General features: G+C 42.7%; 1 protein-coding gene across 3 annotated transcripts in view; it reads right to left on the bottom strand.

Moving 5' to 3' along the window:
* The window catches only part of PSPC1 (paraspeckle component 1), a 133,310-nt gene that overhangs the window by 107,605 nt on the left and 8,791 nt on the right, over positions 1-16,914 (bottom strand). For all 3 annotated transcript variants that reach the window (XR_013224081.1, XM_077298360.1, XM_077298361.1), the window contains exons 2-4: positions 12,118-12,419; positions 9,803-9,898; positions 1,275-1,471 (exon numbers count right to left, since the gene is read on the bottom strand). Coding sequence is in view for 2 of the 3 variants with exons in the window: in XM_077298360.1 (XP_077154475.1) it covers positions 1,275-1,471; positions 9,803-9,898; positions 12,118-12,419 (595 nt within the window). In the remaining variant the exon portion in view is untranslated. The remainder of the gene's footprint in view (positions 1-1,274; positions 1,472-9,802; positions 9,899-12,117; positions 12,420-16,914) is intronic.

The raw sequence follows: 16,914 nt of genomic DNA on the forward strand, positions 1-16,914 counted from the left end.
AAACAAAAAATAAAAAAAAATAAAGACGTAAGGTAAAAAAAATATTCATATTTGGATCACTTGATATGGAATGACCCTATCCTGCATTGTACTACTGAACCCAATTTATTATATATTTTAGGAGTTGGTCCATTTTATACCGATTCCACGACTCAGACTCCACAGCCCTGCTTTGCAATTACATTTTCTTTGCCATCAAGCGCAATGAATGGTAAAATATTGCCCAGCTGTGCAAATCATAATGAAGCCAACTCAGAAGACAGAATACTATAACCAGAATATGTACAGCAACACAAATGGGATCAATACAAGTCCTGCCGGTAGGAACATTTCATGACATGGATCGTTTTGCCCTTCAAAACACTCACGGGTCATAAGCAGAATCAATAATTGAATAGACAAAAGCAAAACCCAATACCATGCCTAAAAGGACCACAGAACAATCTAGCAACCTTCAAAAAACAGTATTTTTTTCCGCTAATACATTCTGAGGGTCAAGTAATACCAGGAGCATTTTCAAAGTCACTTTCCCATGAGACTACATTAGCCTTATTTGCATCTCATGTATCAAAGTGACGCATGATGCTCAATAAATCCGACAACTTCTGTCTAAAAATGTTGCTTGACCCCTTACTGGAGTTTGCAAGAGGCTTTTTTTTTTTTTTTTAAGTCGAAAATGATAAATCTGGCTTAAAAAAAAAGGTTTGCTTAGCTAAATCACATCCACTTTTTGAAAAAATGTCAAGAATGGAGAAAAGGTCACACATTTTTGGACAAAAAAATTAGAGACTTTCTGACACCAGAAAAAAGCTATAATAAATGCCCCTTATATTTTTGTTTAAAGGGGGTTCGGAAAACCTTTGTCTCCCTGCTGCAGTCTTATTAAAAAAAAAAAAAAAAAGTCTCTGCAGCTACTCTGTGTCAGGTATTGTCATCCGTCCGCTCTAATGATTTATTCTAGCAATATACTGCAAACGATATATCAATAGAAAAAAAGACGACAACAAAAATTGTGTAGTGTGACCCTGCAGTCTCACACTTTCTCCCCTTTCTCCATCTATCTATGACAACATATGCGGTCAGGTTGGATAGATGGGAGTACAGCTGCCGACTTAGATTACACACAACCAATTTGCTGTATGTTACTATGGAGATCCGGAATCTGCACGGGAAATTTTCAATCAACATCAATTGCAAAGTGGTTTCGTTTTTCATATTAGATACATTGAGAGAATAGTGAAATATCATTTGTGAAAATCTGGGACCACTCTTACCTTGTCTCATGAGCATCAGGTGATGCTCATGACGAGCTTCTTCCATCTCGGCCTCTAATTTTTCCTTGGCTTCTTTTATGTTCCTGTCAACCTGCTCTTTCTGCTGTTTCTCCATTTCGAACAGAGCTTTCCATCTAGAGGAATATTCAAATTCAAAGGTTCCTGGCTGCGCAAACCTAGGAGGCTCCTCTCGTTCCCTAAATAGAAAGCAAACATTTTGGGCATGGTTACAAAGGTTTAAGGAAGACCCCGGTCCATCAATTTCAACCTTACTCCACTAGTTATACATTTTGTCTCTAAATTATCTATAACCCCAATATTAAGTGTACTGAGGAAATCATCCAGCCCTTGTATAAAAGCCGTTATAGCATCTGCCATTACTACCTCTTGTGGTCGCCATTCCACAGTCTGACTGCTCTGACTGTAAAGAACCCTTTCCTGTTTAGCTGCCGGAATCGCCTTTCTTCCACCCATAATGAGTGTCCCATGGTCCTTAGCATGGCGTTTGGAAGTAAGAAGTCGCGTGCCAGTCCTTTTTTATTGACCACACATGTATTTAAACATATAAATGAGATACTCCCTTTTTCTAAGATAAACAAGCCCAGATCTCCATCCTCTCACATCATGAGCGGCCTTCCATGCCTCCTAATAATATAGCTGCAGCCTTTGCAATGACTAACTTCTGAATATCCTTTTTAAAATGTGGATCCTAAAACTGGAACCCAAATTCTAGATGTGGCCGCACCAGTGATTAATAAAGCGGTAACAATATGTTGGGATAACAGGATTTTCTCTCTCTTTTTATACACCCTAAAATTTTGTTTGCTTTCGTAGCTGCTGCCTGACATTGAGTACTGCTGCTCAGCTTACTTGTAACCAGAATGCCCAAGTCCTTCTGTTCTGTAGTCTCGAGTACACTCCCAATTTATTAATATGCAGTAATAGGATTACTCCGTCCTAGGCGCATTACTCTGCATTTATCAAAATTGAATCTCATTTGCCAAGTGTTTGCCCATTCAGACATCTTAACCAGATCCTTTTGTAAAATGTTAACGTCAGTCAGATTTTAAAATCCTACATAGTTCGGTGTCATCAGCAAAGACTGACAATTTATTCTCAATCCCATTAATAAAGAAATTAAAAAGAATCGGTCCTAGTACAGATCCCTGCGGTCCCCACTGCGGACTATATCCCATTTAGAGAACGAACCATTTACAACGACTGTTTCCTTTAAAACCATTTCTTTATTAACACACTATACAACATTAAAGGGAATTGGTCAGTAGGATTAAACCTCCTAAGCCATCTGGGCATGTAGGTCATAGGAAGCTTAATAAAATGATGCCCTGACATCTGTGATCCGATGTCATAATACAGAAAAATCTCCATTTTTTTCTTAATATGTGAATGAGCTGTTAAAATCTATGGGCTGGAAATAGATCTCCCTGTGAATCTGCCTCCAGAGGTTTTTTGTTGTTGTTTTTTTAACCCCTTAATCCCATATGACGTACTATCCCGTCAAGGTGACCTGGGACTTAATTCCCAGTGACGGGATAGTACGTCATAGCGATCGGCCGCGCTCACGGGGGGAGCGCGGCCGATCGCGGCCTGGTGTCAGCTGCCTATCGCAGCTGACATCCGGCACTATGTGCCAGGAGCGGTCACGGACCGCCCCCGGCACATTAACCCCCGGCACACCGCGATCAAACATGATCGCGGTGTACCGGCGGTACAGGGAAGCATCGCGCAGGGAGGGGGCTCCCTGCGGGCTTCCCTGAGACGATCGGTACAAGGGAATGTACTCACCTTGTACCGAGCATCTCCTCCCTGCAGGCCCCGGATCCAAAAAGGCCGCGGGGCTGCATCCGGGTCCTGCAGGGAGTATTTCCGGGTACCGTGCAGGCGCTGGTAAGCCTGCGGTGATGTGAGTGAGATCGCCGATCTGATAGAGTGGTATGCAAACTGTCAGATCGGCGATCTGTGATGTCCCACCTGGGACAAAGTAAAAAAAAAAAAAATTCCACGTGTGTAAAAAAAAAAAAAAAAAATCCCTAAATAAAGAAAAAAATATATATACAGGTCCTTCTCAAAAAATTAGCATATAGTGTTAAATTTCATTATTTACCATAATGTAATGATTACAATTAAACTTTCATATATTATAGATTCATTATCCACCAACTGAAATTTGTCAGGTCTTTTATTGTTTTAATACTGATGATTTTGGCATACAACTCCTGATAACCCAAAAAACCTGTCTCAATAAATTAGCATATTTCACCCGGCCAATCAAATAAAAGTGTTTTTTAATAACAAACAAAAAAAACATCAAATAATAATGTTCAGTTATGCACTCAATACTTGGTCGGGAATCCTTTGGCAGAAATGACTGCTTCAATGTGGCGTGGCATGGAGGCAATCAGCCTGTGACACTGCTGAGATGTTATGGAGGCCCAGGATGCTTCAATAGCGGCCTTAAGCTCATCCAGAGTGTTGGGTCTTGCGTCTCTCAACTTTCTCTTCACAATATCCCACAGATTCTCTATGGGGTTCAGGTCAGGAGAGTTGGCAGGCCAATTGAGCACAGTAATACCTTGGTCAGTAAACCATTTACCAGTGGTTTTGGCACTGTGAGCAGGTGCCAGGTCGTGCTGAAAAATGAAATCTTCATCTCCATAAAGCATTTCAGCCGATGGAAGCATGAAGTGCTCCAAAATCTCCTGATAGCTAGCTGCATTGACCCTGCCCTTGATGAAACACAGTGGACCAACACCAGCAGCTGACATGGCACCCCACACCATCACTGACTGTGGGTACTTGACAATGGACTTCAGGCATTTTGGCATTTCCTTCTCCCCAGTCTTCCTCCAGACTCTGGCACCTTGATTTCCGAATGACATGCAAAATTTGCTTTCATCAGAAAAAAGTACTTGGGACCACTTAGCAACAGTCCAGTGCTGCTTCTCTGTAGCCCAGGTCAGGCGCTTCTGCCGCTGTTTATGGTTCAAAAGTGGCTTTACCTGGGGAATGCGGCACCTGTAGCCCATTTCCTGCACACGCCTGTGCACGGTGGCTCTGGATGTTTCCACACCAGACTCAGTCCACTGCTTCCTCAGGTTCCCCAAGGTCTGGAATCGTTCCTTCTCCACAATCTTCCTCAGGGTCCGGTCACCTCTTCTCGTTGTACAGCGTTTTCTGCCACATTGTTTCCTTCCAACAGACTTACCATTGAGGTGCCTTGATACAGCACTCTGGGAACAGCCTATTTGTTGAGAAATTTCTTTCTGGGTCTTACCCTCTTGCTTGAGGGTGTCAATGATGGCCTTCTTGACATCTGTCAGGTCGCTAGTCTTACCCATGATGGGGGTTTTGAGTAATGAACCAGGCAGGGAGTTTTTAAAAGCCTCAGGTATCTTTTGCATGTGTTTAGAGTTAATTAGTTGATTCATAAGATTAGGGTAATAGGTCGTTTAGAGAACCTTTTCTTGATATGCTAATTTATTGAGACAGGTTCTTTGGGTTATCAGGAGTTGTATGCCAAAATCATCAGTATTAAAACAATAAAAGACCTGACGAATTTCAGTTGGTGGATAATGAATCTATAATATATGAAAGTTTAATTGTAATCATTACATTATGGTAAATAATGAAATTTAACACTATATGCTAATTTTTTGAGAAGGACCTGTATTATTCCCATAAATACATTTCTTTATCTAAAAAAAAAAATAAATAATAATAAAAGTACACATATTTAGTATCGCCGCATCTGTAACGACCCAACCTATAAAACTGTCCCACTAGTTAACCCCTTCAGTGAACACCGTAAGAAAAAAAAAAAAAAAACGAGCCAAAAAACAACGCTTTATTATCATACCGCCGAACAAAAAGTGGAATAAGACGCGATAAAAAAGACGGATATAAATAACCATGGTACCGCTGAAAACGTCATCTTGTCCCGCACAAAAAGAGCCGCCATATAGCATCATAACCAAAAAAATAAAAAAGTTATAGTCCTCAGAATAAAGCGATGCCAAAATAATTATTTTATAATAAATATAATATGCGGCAAAACATAAAAAAATGATATAAATGAGATATCGCTGTAATCGTACTGACCCGACGAATAAAACTGCTTTATCAATTTTACCAAACGTGGAACAGTATAAACGCCTCCCCCAAAAGAAATTCATGAATAGCTGGTTTTTGGTCATTCTGCCTCACAAAAATCGGAATAAAAAGTAATCAAAAACTGTCACATGTCCGAAAATGTTACCAATAAAAACGTCAACTCGTCCCGCAAAAAACAAGACCTCACATGACTCTGTGGACCAAAATACGGAAAAATTATAGGTCTCAAAATGTGGAGATGCAAAAACTTTTTTGCTATAAAAAGCGTCTTTTAGTGTGTGACAGCTGCCAATCATAAAAATCCGATATAAAAAATGCTATAAAAGTAAATCAAACCCCCCTTCATCACCCCCTTAGTTAGGGAAAAATAATAAAATTAAAAAAATGTATTTATTTCCATTTTCCCATTAGGGCTAGGGCTAGGGTTAGGGCTAGGGTTGGAGCTAAAGTTAGGGATAGGGTTGGGGCTAAAGTTAGGGTTGGGGATAAAGTTAGGGTTAGGGTTGGGGCTAAAGTTAGGGTTAGGATTACATTTACGGTTGGGATTAGGGTTGGGATTAGAATTAGGGGTGTGTCAGGGTTAGGGGTGTGGTTAGGGTTACAGTTGGGATTAGGGTTAGGGGTGTGTTTGGATTAGTTTCAGGTAGTATTGGGGAGTTTCCACTGTTCAGGCACATCAGGGGCTCTCCAAACGCGACATGGCGTCCGATCTCAATTCCACACAATTCTGCGTTGAAAAAGTAAAACAGTGCTCCTTCCCTTCCGAGCTCTCTCGTGCGCCCAAACAGGGGTTTACCCCAACATATGGGGCATCAGCGTACTCGGGACAAATTGGACAACAACTTTTGGGGTCCAAGTTCTCGTTATCTCTGGGAAAATAAAAATTTGGGGGACTAAAAATCATTTTTGTGGGAAAAAAAGGATTTTTTATTTTCACGGCACTGCGTTGTAAACTGTAGTGAAACACTTGGGGGTTCAAAGCTCTCACAAAACATCTAGATAAGTTCCTTGGGAGGTCTAGTTTCCAATATGGGGTCACTTGTGGGGGGGTTGTACTGTTTGGGTACATCAGGGGCTCTGCAAATGCAACGTGACGCCTGCAGACCAATCCATCTAAGTCTGCATTCCAAATGGCTCTCCTTCCCTTCCGAGCTCTGCCATGCGCCCAAACAGTGGTTCCCCCCCACATTTGGAGTATCAGCGTACTCAGGACAAATTGTACAACAACTTTTGGAGTCCAATTTATCCTGTTACCCTTGTGAAAATACAAAACTGGGGGCTAAAAAATCATTTTTCGGAAAAAAAAGAATTTTTAATTTCACGGCTCTGCGTTATAAACTGTAGTGAAACACTTGGAGGTTCAAAGCTCTCAAAACACATCAAGATAAGTTCCTTAGGGGGTCTACTTTCCAAAGTGGTGTCACTTGTGGGGGGTTTTAATGTTTAGGCACATCAGGGGCTCTCCAAACGCGACATGGTGTCCCATCTCAATTCCAGTCAATTTTGCATTGAAAAGTCAAATGGCGCTCCTTCCCTTCCGAGCTCTGCTATGCGCCCAAACAGTGGTTTACCCCCACATATGGGGTATCGTTGTACTCAGGACAAATTGCACAACAACTTCTGTGGTCTAATTTCTTCTCTTACCCTTGGGAAAATAAAAAATTGGGGGCGAAAAGATCATTTTTGTGAAAAAATATGATTTTTTATTTTTACGGCTCTGCATTATAAACTTCTGTAAAGCACTTGTTGGGTCAAAGTGCTCACCACACATCTAGATAAGTTCCTTAAGGGGTCTACTTTCCAAAATGGTGTCACTTGTGGGGGGTTTCAATGTTTAGGCACATCAGGGGCTCTCCAAACGCAACATGGCGTCCCATCTCAATTCCAGTCAATTTTGCATTGAAAAGTCAAATGGCGCTCCTTCGCTTCCGAGCTCTGTCATGTGCCCAAAAAGTGGTTTACCCCCACATATGGGGTATCGGCGTACTCAGGACAAATTGTACAACATCTTTTGGGGTCCATTTTCTCCTGTTACCCTTGGTAAAATAAAACAAATTGGAGCTGAAGTAAATTTTGTGTGAAAAAAAGTTAAATGTTCATTTTTATTTAAACATTCCAAAAATTCCTGTGAAACACCTTAAGGGTTAATAAACTTCTTGAATGTGGTTTTGAGCACCTTGAGGGGTGCAGTTTTTAGAATGGTGTCACACTTGGGTATTTTCTATCATATAGACCCCTCAAAATGACTTCAAATGAGATGTGGTCCCTAAAAAAAAATGGTGTTGTAAAAATGAGAAATTGCTGGTCAACTTTTAACCCTTATAACTCCCTAACAAAAAAATGTTGTGGTTCCAAAATTGTGCTGATGTAAAGTAGACATGTGGGAAATGTTACTTATTAAGTATTTTGCATGACATATTTCTGTGATTTAAGGGCATAAAAATTCAAAGTTGGAAAATTGTGACATTTTCAAAATTTTTGCCAAATTTCCGTTTTTTTCACAAATAAACACAAGTTATATCGAATAAATTTTACCACTAACATGAAGTACAATATCTCACGAGAAAACAATGTCAGAATCGCCAAGATCCGTTGAAGCGTTCCAGAGTTATAACCTCATAAAGGGACAGTGGTCAGAATTGTAAAAATTGGCCCGGTCATTAACGTGCAAACCACCCTCGGGGCTTAAGGGGTTAAAGAAAAGGGGGCGCTTCCAATGGGATACATGTAATGCCGGACAGTTATAACCATACTCACAGAACAGATCTGTGTCTCATTACAAACATCTGACAATGTAGTTCTCTCATGGGCTTCAACGCTGAACCCGCATATGGCGGCTGATCTAATCAGATGTCATGTGCCTCTAACAGCCGTGGGTGGATTTGAGATCCACCCACGGCTGATAACCAGTTAAATGCTGCTATCAATCACTGACAGGGACATTTAACAGGAACTGACTGGAAGAGCTTCACAAGCCCCGCCCATCTGCGCTCAACACATAATTGCGGGGTGCGACGGGTTGTCATGACAGCCTGTGGTCTACAAAAGACCCCCATGCCAGTCATTTTGACAGGCAATCAGGCTGATGCCCTGCTATGTGTAACACAGGCGATCGGAGGATCACAGCTTCAAGTCTCCTAAAGGGACTACTGAAGCCAGGAAAAAATTAAAAAGACACACAAAAGATCAAATGGCCCCCATTTTTGCCCCATTCAAAATAATACAAGTTAAATTAAAAAAAAAAAAAAAAAAAATTAACATTTGGTATCAGAAATGTCTGATCTATCAAAATATAAAGTAAATTAATCAGATAGAAAAAAAAAAAAAAAAAAATTTGGAACACCAAAATTACAGGTTTTTGTTTGCCGCAACATTGCAAAAAGAGGCAATAAAAACATCGGAACTACCCCAAAATGACATTAATAAAAACGTTAGCTCAGGGCACAAAAGATTAACGCATCACCCAGCCCCAGATCTCCAAAAATTGCGACACTATGAGTCTCGGAAAATACTATATGGTAAAACGGCAGTGCTGTGGATTTGGTATAAAATGGACCGACTACAAAATTATATAATAAATTGGGTATGGTATTTAAATGCAGTATGTGCTGAATATTTTTTCATAAGAATTTGGGTTGGGACACGTCATGCCCGGCGCCCTGGCGTCACTGTCTCCGCCTCTGAACAAACTGAACACAAAGAGGAAGTCCGAGCTGCAGTTAGTCCCTGGCCTCCTCTTCATGTTCAGTGTGTCCAAAGGCAGAGACAGCAGATTCGGGGCTGGGCATCACGTGTCATTCCACCACATCACAGCCCCAGGGAGAGCAAGTGTCGACAAGGTGGGCCGCGGGAACGGCGCCAGCACGTGAGGAGATTATAGGCTTTATTATTTTATGGGTGCATGACTGGGATAATGGAAGAATAAAAACTGTCCACTCTTCACATGGTGACAGGTCCTTTTTAAATGGAATTTGTCACCAGTTTATGTTACCCCATCTAAGAGCAGCATGATATATATATATATATATATATAGGAGCAGAAACCTTGATTCCAGGGAGGTTTCACTTACTGGACTGCTTGCTGCAGTTTTAATAAAGTCACTATTTTACAGATGTAGCAGTTCTTGAAATGCTGAAGTCTGGATAACCCTGCCCCACCACTGATTGGCAACTTTCTGCATATGCACAGTGTACACAGAAAGAAGCCAATCAGTGGTGGGGCAGGGTTAAACAGATCTCATGAATTTGGAGAACTATAATGGCAGCAGCATCACAAGCCCTCTATTAATAATCTTCTACTGATAAAATAATTTGTTTTAATCAAAACTACTGCAAGCAACACAATTTTGTTAAGCGCTTTCTAGGCTTAAACCAATGCTGATAATACACTAACTTACTTTAGATACTGTTGAGTCTTTTGCATAAATTTTTCTGGTAAACCGTCTTCATCATCAAATTGCTCCATTGGTTCCACAATAACTGGTCGAGGTGTCCTAAAAATATTTGAAACAAACAAGTTGTGAAACCGAATTAGAGAATTCATCCAAGTTACTTTTCGATCAGATGTAATTGGTCATTAAAAAGCTGATCACAGTGACAGACGGTACAGCTGTGAAACAAGACAGGAGGCCAACATGTATACACTTTTCTGGCTGCTTCAAAACCAGGTCACAACTCTATAATCTGACCTTAACCTTATACATTTATCGGAACATGCCACAAAAATTCTATTTCTTACTAATTAAAGGGCCACTGTCACCCCCTCCAGCCGTTATAAACTAAAAGAGCCACCTTGTGCAGCAGTAATGCTGCATTCTAACAAGGTGGCTCTTTTAGTTTTAGGTTCAAGTATACCCAAAATAAAGCGATTTGATACTTAGCCACAATTCCTGTCTCTAGCCAGGTAGGCGGGTCCTCACTCCCCAGCTCGAACCGCTCCTCTGCCGTCACTCCAATCTTCATGGTCTTTCGGTGCAGCCCCCTCAGCGCTGTTTACGTTTCAAAACCGGCGCCTGCGCTGTGTACTACTGTGCTGCGCAGGCGCTGTAAGTATACCTGCAGGGCTGGAGCTGAGTGCTGTGTAGTGTGCACAAGGAGGACCTGTGATGATGTCAGAAGTGGGCGGGTTGGAGCATCACATGGCAGCACAGAACCCTCCCTCTTCTTGACATCATCACAGGTCCTTCAGACTCCAACACTAGAATCTGCTGGCTTCCATTACCTGTGCTGTGGAAAGGCAACAAGAGGGAGGGCTCTGTGTGTGCAGTCATGGGATGCTTTTACCTCACCACAGCTGGCTGCCACAATTAAGAGGTTAGTCTTTCCAAAACACAATAAAGCACTCTGCCACTCCTTTAGTGAACTATAACTCCCAGCATGTCATAGGATCTGCAGGTCATGCTGGGAGTTATAGTTCTCCCATGGGCTTTTAAAGCAGCACTCCAGTGTTATTTTGCAGTGCTTTCAATATAAGCCCTGTGCCCCCATTCTTATACTCACCCTCCAGCATCTTCATATAGTACTTCACAGACACCACACTGGTCCCGCAGCTTCCAACATAATAACATACTATTATATATAATAACACCACATATAATAGTATGTTATTAAATATTTTACCACATTTTTTTGCTTCAAATATTTTTTTCCCTATTTTCCACCTCTAAAACCTGGGTGCGCCTTAGGCTATGTTCACACTTTGCGGGTTCTCCCACAGCGGATTTGATAAATCTGCAGGGCAAAACCTCTGCGGTTATCCCTGCAGATTTATCGCGGTTTGTCTTCCAGTTTCCGCTGCGGGTTTTACTCCTATACTATTGATGCTGCATATGCAGCAATATGCAGCATCAATAGTAATGTTAAAAATAATAAAAATTGGTTATACTCACCCTCTGACGTCCGATCTCCTCAGCGCTGCACGCGGCGATCCGGTTCCAAAGATGCTGTGCGAGAAGGACCTTCGTGACATCACGGTCATGTGACTGCGGCGTCACCACAGGTCCTGCTCGCACAGCAACCCTGAGAGCGGACAGCCGCGTGCAGCGCTGAGAGGTGAGTATATCATTATTTTTTATTTTAATTTTTTTTTTTTACACAAATATGGTTCCCAGGGCCTGGAGGAGAGTCTCCTCTCCTCCACCCCGGGTACCATCTGCACATTATCCGCTTACTTCCCGCATCGTGGGCACAGCCCCATGCGGGAAGTTAGCGGATCAATGCATTCCTATGGGTGCAGAATCGCAGCGATTCTGCACAAAGAAGTGACATGCTGCGGGTTGTAAACCGCTGCGTTTCTGCGCGGTTTTTCCCGCAGCATGTGCACAAAGGATTGCTGTTTCCATAGGGTTTACATGTAAACGCAATGGAAACTGCTGCGGACCCGCAGCTGCAAAAACGCTGCGGATCCGCGGTAAAACCCGCAAAGTGTGAACATGGCCTTATAGTCCGGTGCGTCTTATAGTCCGAAAAATACGGTATATCAGACATTTATGGCATATTCTTTGGACATGTCACAAGGGCCTCATGAGACAATCCCTTTAAACTGGTTTTACTTAGAAGCAAATAACGTCTTAGTTTCTTATTTTAATCAGCAGAAAAAACAAAAACCTAACTCATGGGCCATGGACGTGCTTCAACTATTAATATTCATTTGCACACAATCTAGTTCTCTGTCTGTGAGTGTAACAGGTGCAGACGCATGAACACCACTTACGTTGTCAGTATAAACGCCCCGTCCGAGCATCTGTCCAGAGCTTTCCGTGCTGGGGGCTTTGCTGCAAACTCCACAAACCCCTTGCCCGTAGCTCTGCCACGATCATCCACTACGACAACTGCTCTCTCAACTGGGCCGAACATGGAGAAAGCTTCTTCAAGGAGCTCATTTGAAACCACAGTAGACAGATTTTTAACAGTCAACGCTGCGCCATGGGTAGCAAAACGGATCCGGAGTGGTCTGTTTCTGAGCACCATGCCATCAAGCTCACCTTTCGCTACTTCAGCAAGTGTTCTAGATTCCTGAAATAAAATACAATTAAAAAAACATAAATAACGTACAGTAATTGGTGCGACAACTGCTGGTCAAAAACTTTGGGTCCACGAATACCTTCCTATTTTTTTTTGTGTTGACTTGCATAAAATCAGTCTATGGAAATCTGAACTCAATGCATCGACTGACAGCACCATTGGTAGCCTGGGATTTAATCCGGGGAAAACATACCGTTCTCCAAGTGAAGTGTTATGTAACAAATACACGGTACCGACACCCATCTGGATCCAGTACAGGTGGCTTCATGGTCTATTCAGAAACTAGAAGATGTCACCGGCCCACCAGCTGTCGATTGACTGTTGCGGTCAGGCAACGGAGCAGCACGTCCTCATGAGACATTCAATGACGCAACGCACCCACAGGCCGCCCGGGTAGTGTAAATGTGATATCAGCGATTCTTGACTCTTCGCACATCTAGGAGTAGCGTGTGCTGGATGCAGGCGGGTCTTGGTAGGCGTGTAAGACTGGGCTTGTTATTTTTACATATGCCGTCCCCCAAAGTATTCTTATGCCCATACAACCCCTTTAAATAAGTTAGAAGGAGATAGGAGATATTGCAATTTGACTTTGGGGTCTACTTCCGTTGACTACAGGCTGGATATAGGACTCCCATAAATCTGATAGGTCCTCAATATCTTAGTCATTGGCAACTCTTTAAGCCAGCCCCCATCTGTGTCACAGATTCATAGAGAAAAAAAAAGGGGGCTGGAATATAGCGCACTGAAATAGCAGTCAGCTGGCCCCGTTCTCATACCACTCTGTGACCGACTCATGGATATGAGATCATAGCCATGGACAAGAATAGGTAATTACCTATTGATATGGACAGCCGACCAGCCACCTTCATACTTGGCTTTGATCACGTGTCATCATAAGAAACATTGCCGGTCCCATACAGAATCCGAAAGACAACATGTAAGAACCGTAAGTTGTAGCTGAAGATTGAGGAGACCTTCAGACCGGATGTATACTAGCACGTTGCAGAACTTACTAATTGAAAACATATTTAAGCTACATTTTGGAACTTGGAGACCCCATCTAACAAGATTATGAAAAAAGGAGCAGGAAGTTACCAATCAGATTTGCTCACAAAGGAAATCAAACTAAATGGATTGCTCAAAATAAATCCTACAGCTTTATTAAACTCAACCTGACGACACACTCCATCAGTATTGTCGTTTTACATTTCCGAGGTCCCCCCCCACTGAAGAGTATGTGGACACGACATCTTTTAAAGGCAGATTCTACTTCAAAAAGCGCCCCATAAATTTAACATTGCACAGAAATGTCAAAATGATCTTGCTGTGCACACGTTGCGTCTTATCGGTAAACCTAAAGTGGTTAAAAGACATGACATAGGTTTTAGAAATCATGAAATTAAGTGACATGCCAGGAAGCCACCAGCACACGGTACTTAACAGCATAAAGCCCTGCCGCCGGAAAGGACGGCGGCAGGGTCGCCGGAAAGGACGGAGGCAGGGTCGCCGGAAAGGACGGAGGCAGGGTCGCCGGAAAGGACGGAGGCAGGGTCGCCGGAAAGGACGGAGGCAGGGTCGCCGGAAAGGACGGAGGCAGGGGCGCCAGAAAGGACGGAGGCAGGGGCGCCGGAAAGGACGGAGGCAGGGGCGCCGGAAAGGACGGAGGCAGGGGCGCCGGAAAGGACGGAGGCAGGGTCGCCAAAAAGGACGGCGGCAGGGTCGCTGGAAAGGACGGCGGCAGGGTCGTCGGAAAGGACGGCGGCAGGGTCATTATGTGATGAATGTGGGTCACCGAGCCAAGCTATGTTCTGAACTCCTGAGGTTTGTTGACGTGTAGACATTTTATCCTTTCCTGAAATAAGCAGTGTGTGCAGCTTATATACAGTTCACATTATGCACATTTTTCCACATCGATTATATATATATATATATATATATATATATATATATATATATATATATATATATATATATAATTGTCTAAGGGGTACTTCCGTCTTTCTGTCGGCAACTTCCGTCACGGAAATGCCGCGACTAATCAGCGACGGGCACAGTCCGATTAGTCCCTCCCTACTCCCCGCAGTCAGTGCCCGCTCCATACTCCCCTCCAGTCACCGCTCACACAGGGTTAATGCCAGCGGTAATGGACCGCGTTATGCCGCGAGTAACGCACTCCGCCTATGCAGCATCAATAGTAAAAAGATGTAATGTTAAAAATAATAAAAAAACAAAAAACCTCCTATTCTCACCTTCCGTTGTCCAACGATGCGCTCGCGCCTGCTGCCATCTTCCATTCCCAGAGATGCATTGCAAAATTACCCAGAAGACTTAGCGGTCTCGCAATCCTGGAAACGGAAGATGGCGGCAGGCGCGCGCGCATCGCCAGAGCTTCGCTGGATCCCGGCGGGAGAGTATATAACTTTTTTATTTTAATTTTTTTTTTAAACAGGGATATGATACCCACACTGCTAAATACTGCGTGGGCTGCTTTATATAATGCGTGGCTGCTATATACTACATGAGTTAAATACTGCGTGGGCAGTGCTATATACTGCGTGGCCTGTGCTATATACTGCGTGGCCTGTGCTATATACCGCGTGGCCTGTGCTATATACTGCGTGGCCTGTGCTATATACTGCGTGGCCTGTGCTATATACTGCGTGGCCTGTGCTATATACTGCGTGGCCTGTGCTATATACTGCGTGGCCTGTGCTATATACTGCGTGGCCTGTGCTATATACTGCGTGGCCCGTGCTATATACTGCGTGGCCCGTGCTATATACTGCGTGGCCCGTGCTATATACTGCGTGGCCTGTGCTATATACTGCATGGGCTGTGTTATATACTGTTTGGGCTGTGTTATATACTGTGTGGCCTGTATTAACGCATGGGGTATTCTACAATATGTATGTATATAGCAGCCACATAGTATACAGCACAGGCCACGTAGTATTTGTCCGCTATATACTACATGGCTCCTATATACTATGTGGCCTGTGCTATATACTATGTGGCTGCTATATACATACATACATACATATTCTAGAATACCCGATGCGTTAGAATCGGGCCACCATCTAGTTGATGGGTAAAAAAATAAATGCAGTAAAAGCGTTTAAAGAAACGCAACATAAATGAAAATGCAAAATGTGGATGAATTTATGGAAATACCGTATTCATTTTTCTGCTGCTAGACCGCTGCATTAAAAAAAATGCAGAAGAAACGCTACGTCTGAACATAATACTATGGAGAACAGTGCATAGGCATCCGCCTCAATTCAGTGTAGAAAAATGATATCCCGAGATGCTGGTCCCCATGGATGCCAAAAAATGTCTGCAATTGGAACATATTTAGGCTATGTTCACACGATGCGGTTTTTGCTGCGGATCCGCAGCGGAATTGCAGCTGCGGATCCGCAGCAGTTTTCCATGCAGGGTACAGTACAATGTTACCCTATGGAAAACAAAATCCGCTGTGCCGACGATCCTTTTTTTCGCCGGCAAATCCGTGCGGATTTGCCTGCAGAAAAAAGAAGTACCATGTCAATTCTTTCTGCGGATTCCGCTGCGGGTTTCCAACAGCACCAATAGGAAACTGCAGTGGAATCCGCAGTAGAAAAAGGACACAAACCCGCAGAGAGAAGCACCGCCGTTTTTCACTGCGGATTTTCCCGAAAAAGGACCTGAAAAATCCGCAGTGAAAAAAGGATCGTGTGAATGTAGCCTTAGCAGCTCAGCAATCACATTTTTTTTTTTAATGTTTTGTAACAATCCTTATGAACATTTATATGTGCCAATTTTTCGCCTGACAATGCGCCAATAACAAGCGCAGATCAGCCAATCAATGACAACCCACCAAGGAACAATGATGGGACAGCGGTGACATATACGACCCTCCTGTCCCATTGTTGTCAGCAGACGTCTGGTTTATCTTTTCACCGATTTTCTTGCTCACATAAACGATCGATTTGCTCATCTGACATGTAACTGTCAGCGTGTTCACACCGGCGGATAATGCTCATTTGATGATCATAACATTAGTCCAAACATTTTTAATGCTCTCTGTATGAACGGTATGTGGCGGCTGTGGCCAGCAAATCAAAATTAAAATTATGAATGGTTTGGATGCGTTTTCAATGCCAAGCCATTTTGATCTCGGTGGGGAGGGGGAAGCAAAAATGCTGAAATAATTGACTTAAAAAACAAAACAAAAAACAATTGCACACAATAGATCAAAAACTGCATGGTAAAAAAATGCGAGTGAGATTTTAGAAAGCTAATTAATTTTGAAGCTACTTTAAAACGACACTTTCCAGATAAAAAAAAAAACACAAAAATGCTACATGTGAACTAGCCCTATGCACCACCACTACTCTTTGGCAATTTGCATAACAAACCCTTTAAGGAACATTAAAAAGAATGTCACCAGGTTTGTGTCACTTCCTGGGCTGCTTGATATTGTTTTAGTAAAATCACTATTATTAGT

This window comes from Ranitomeya variabilis, chromosome 3, assembly GCF_051348905.1.
Source record: "Ranitomeya variabilis isolate aRanVar5 chromosome 3, aRanVar5.hap1, whole genome shotgun sequence".
NCBI lineage: Eukaryota > Metazoa > Chordata > Amphibia > Anura > Dendrobatidae > Ranitomeya > Ranitomeya variabilis.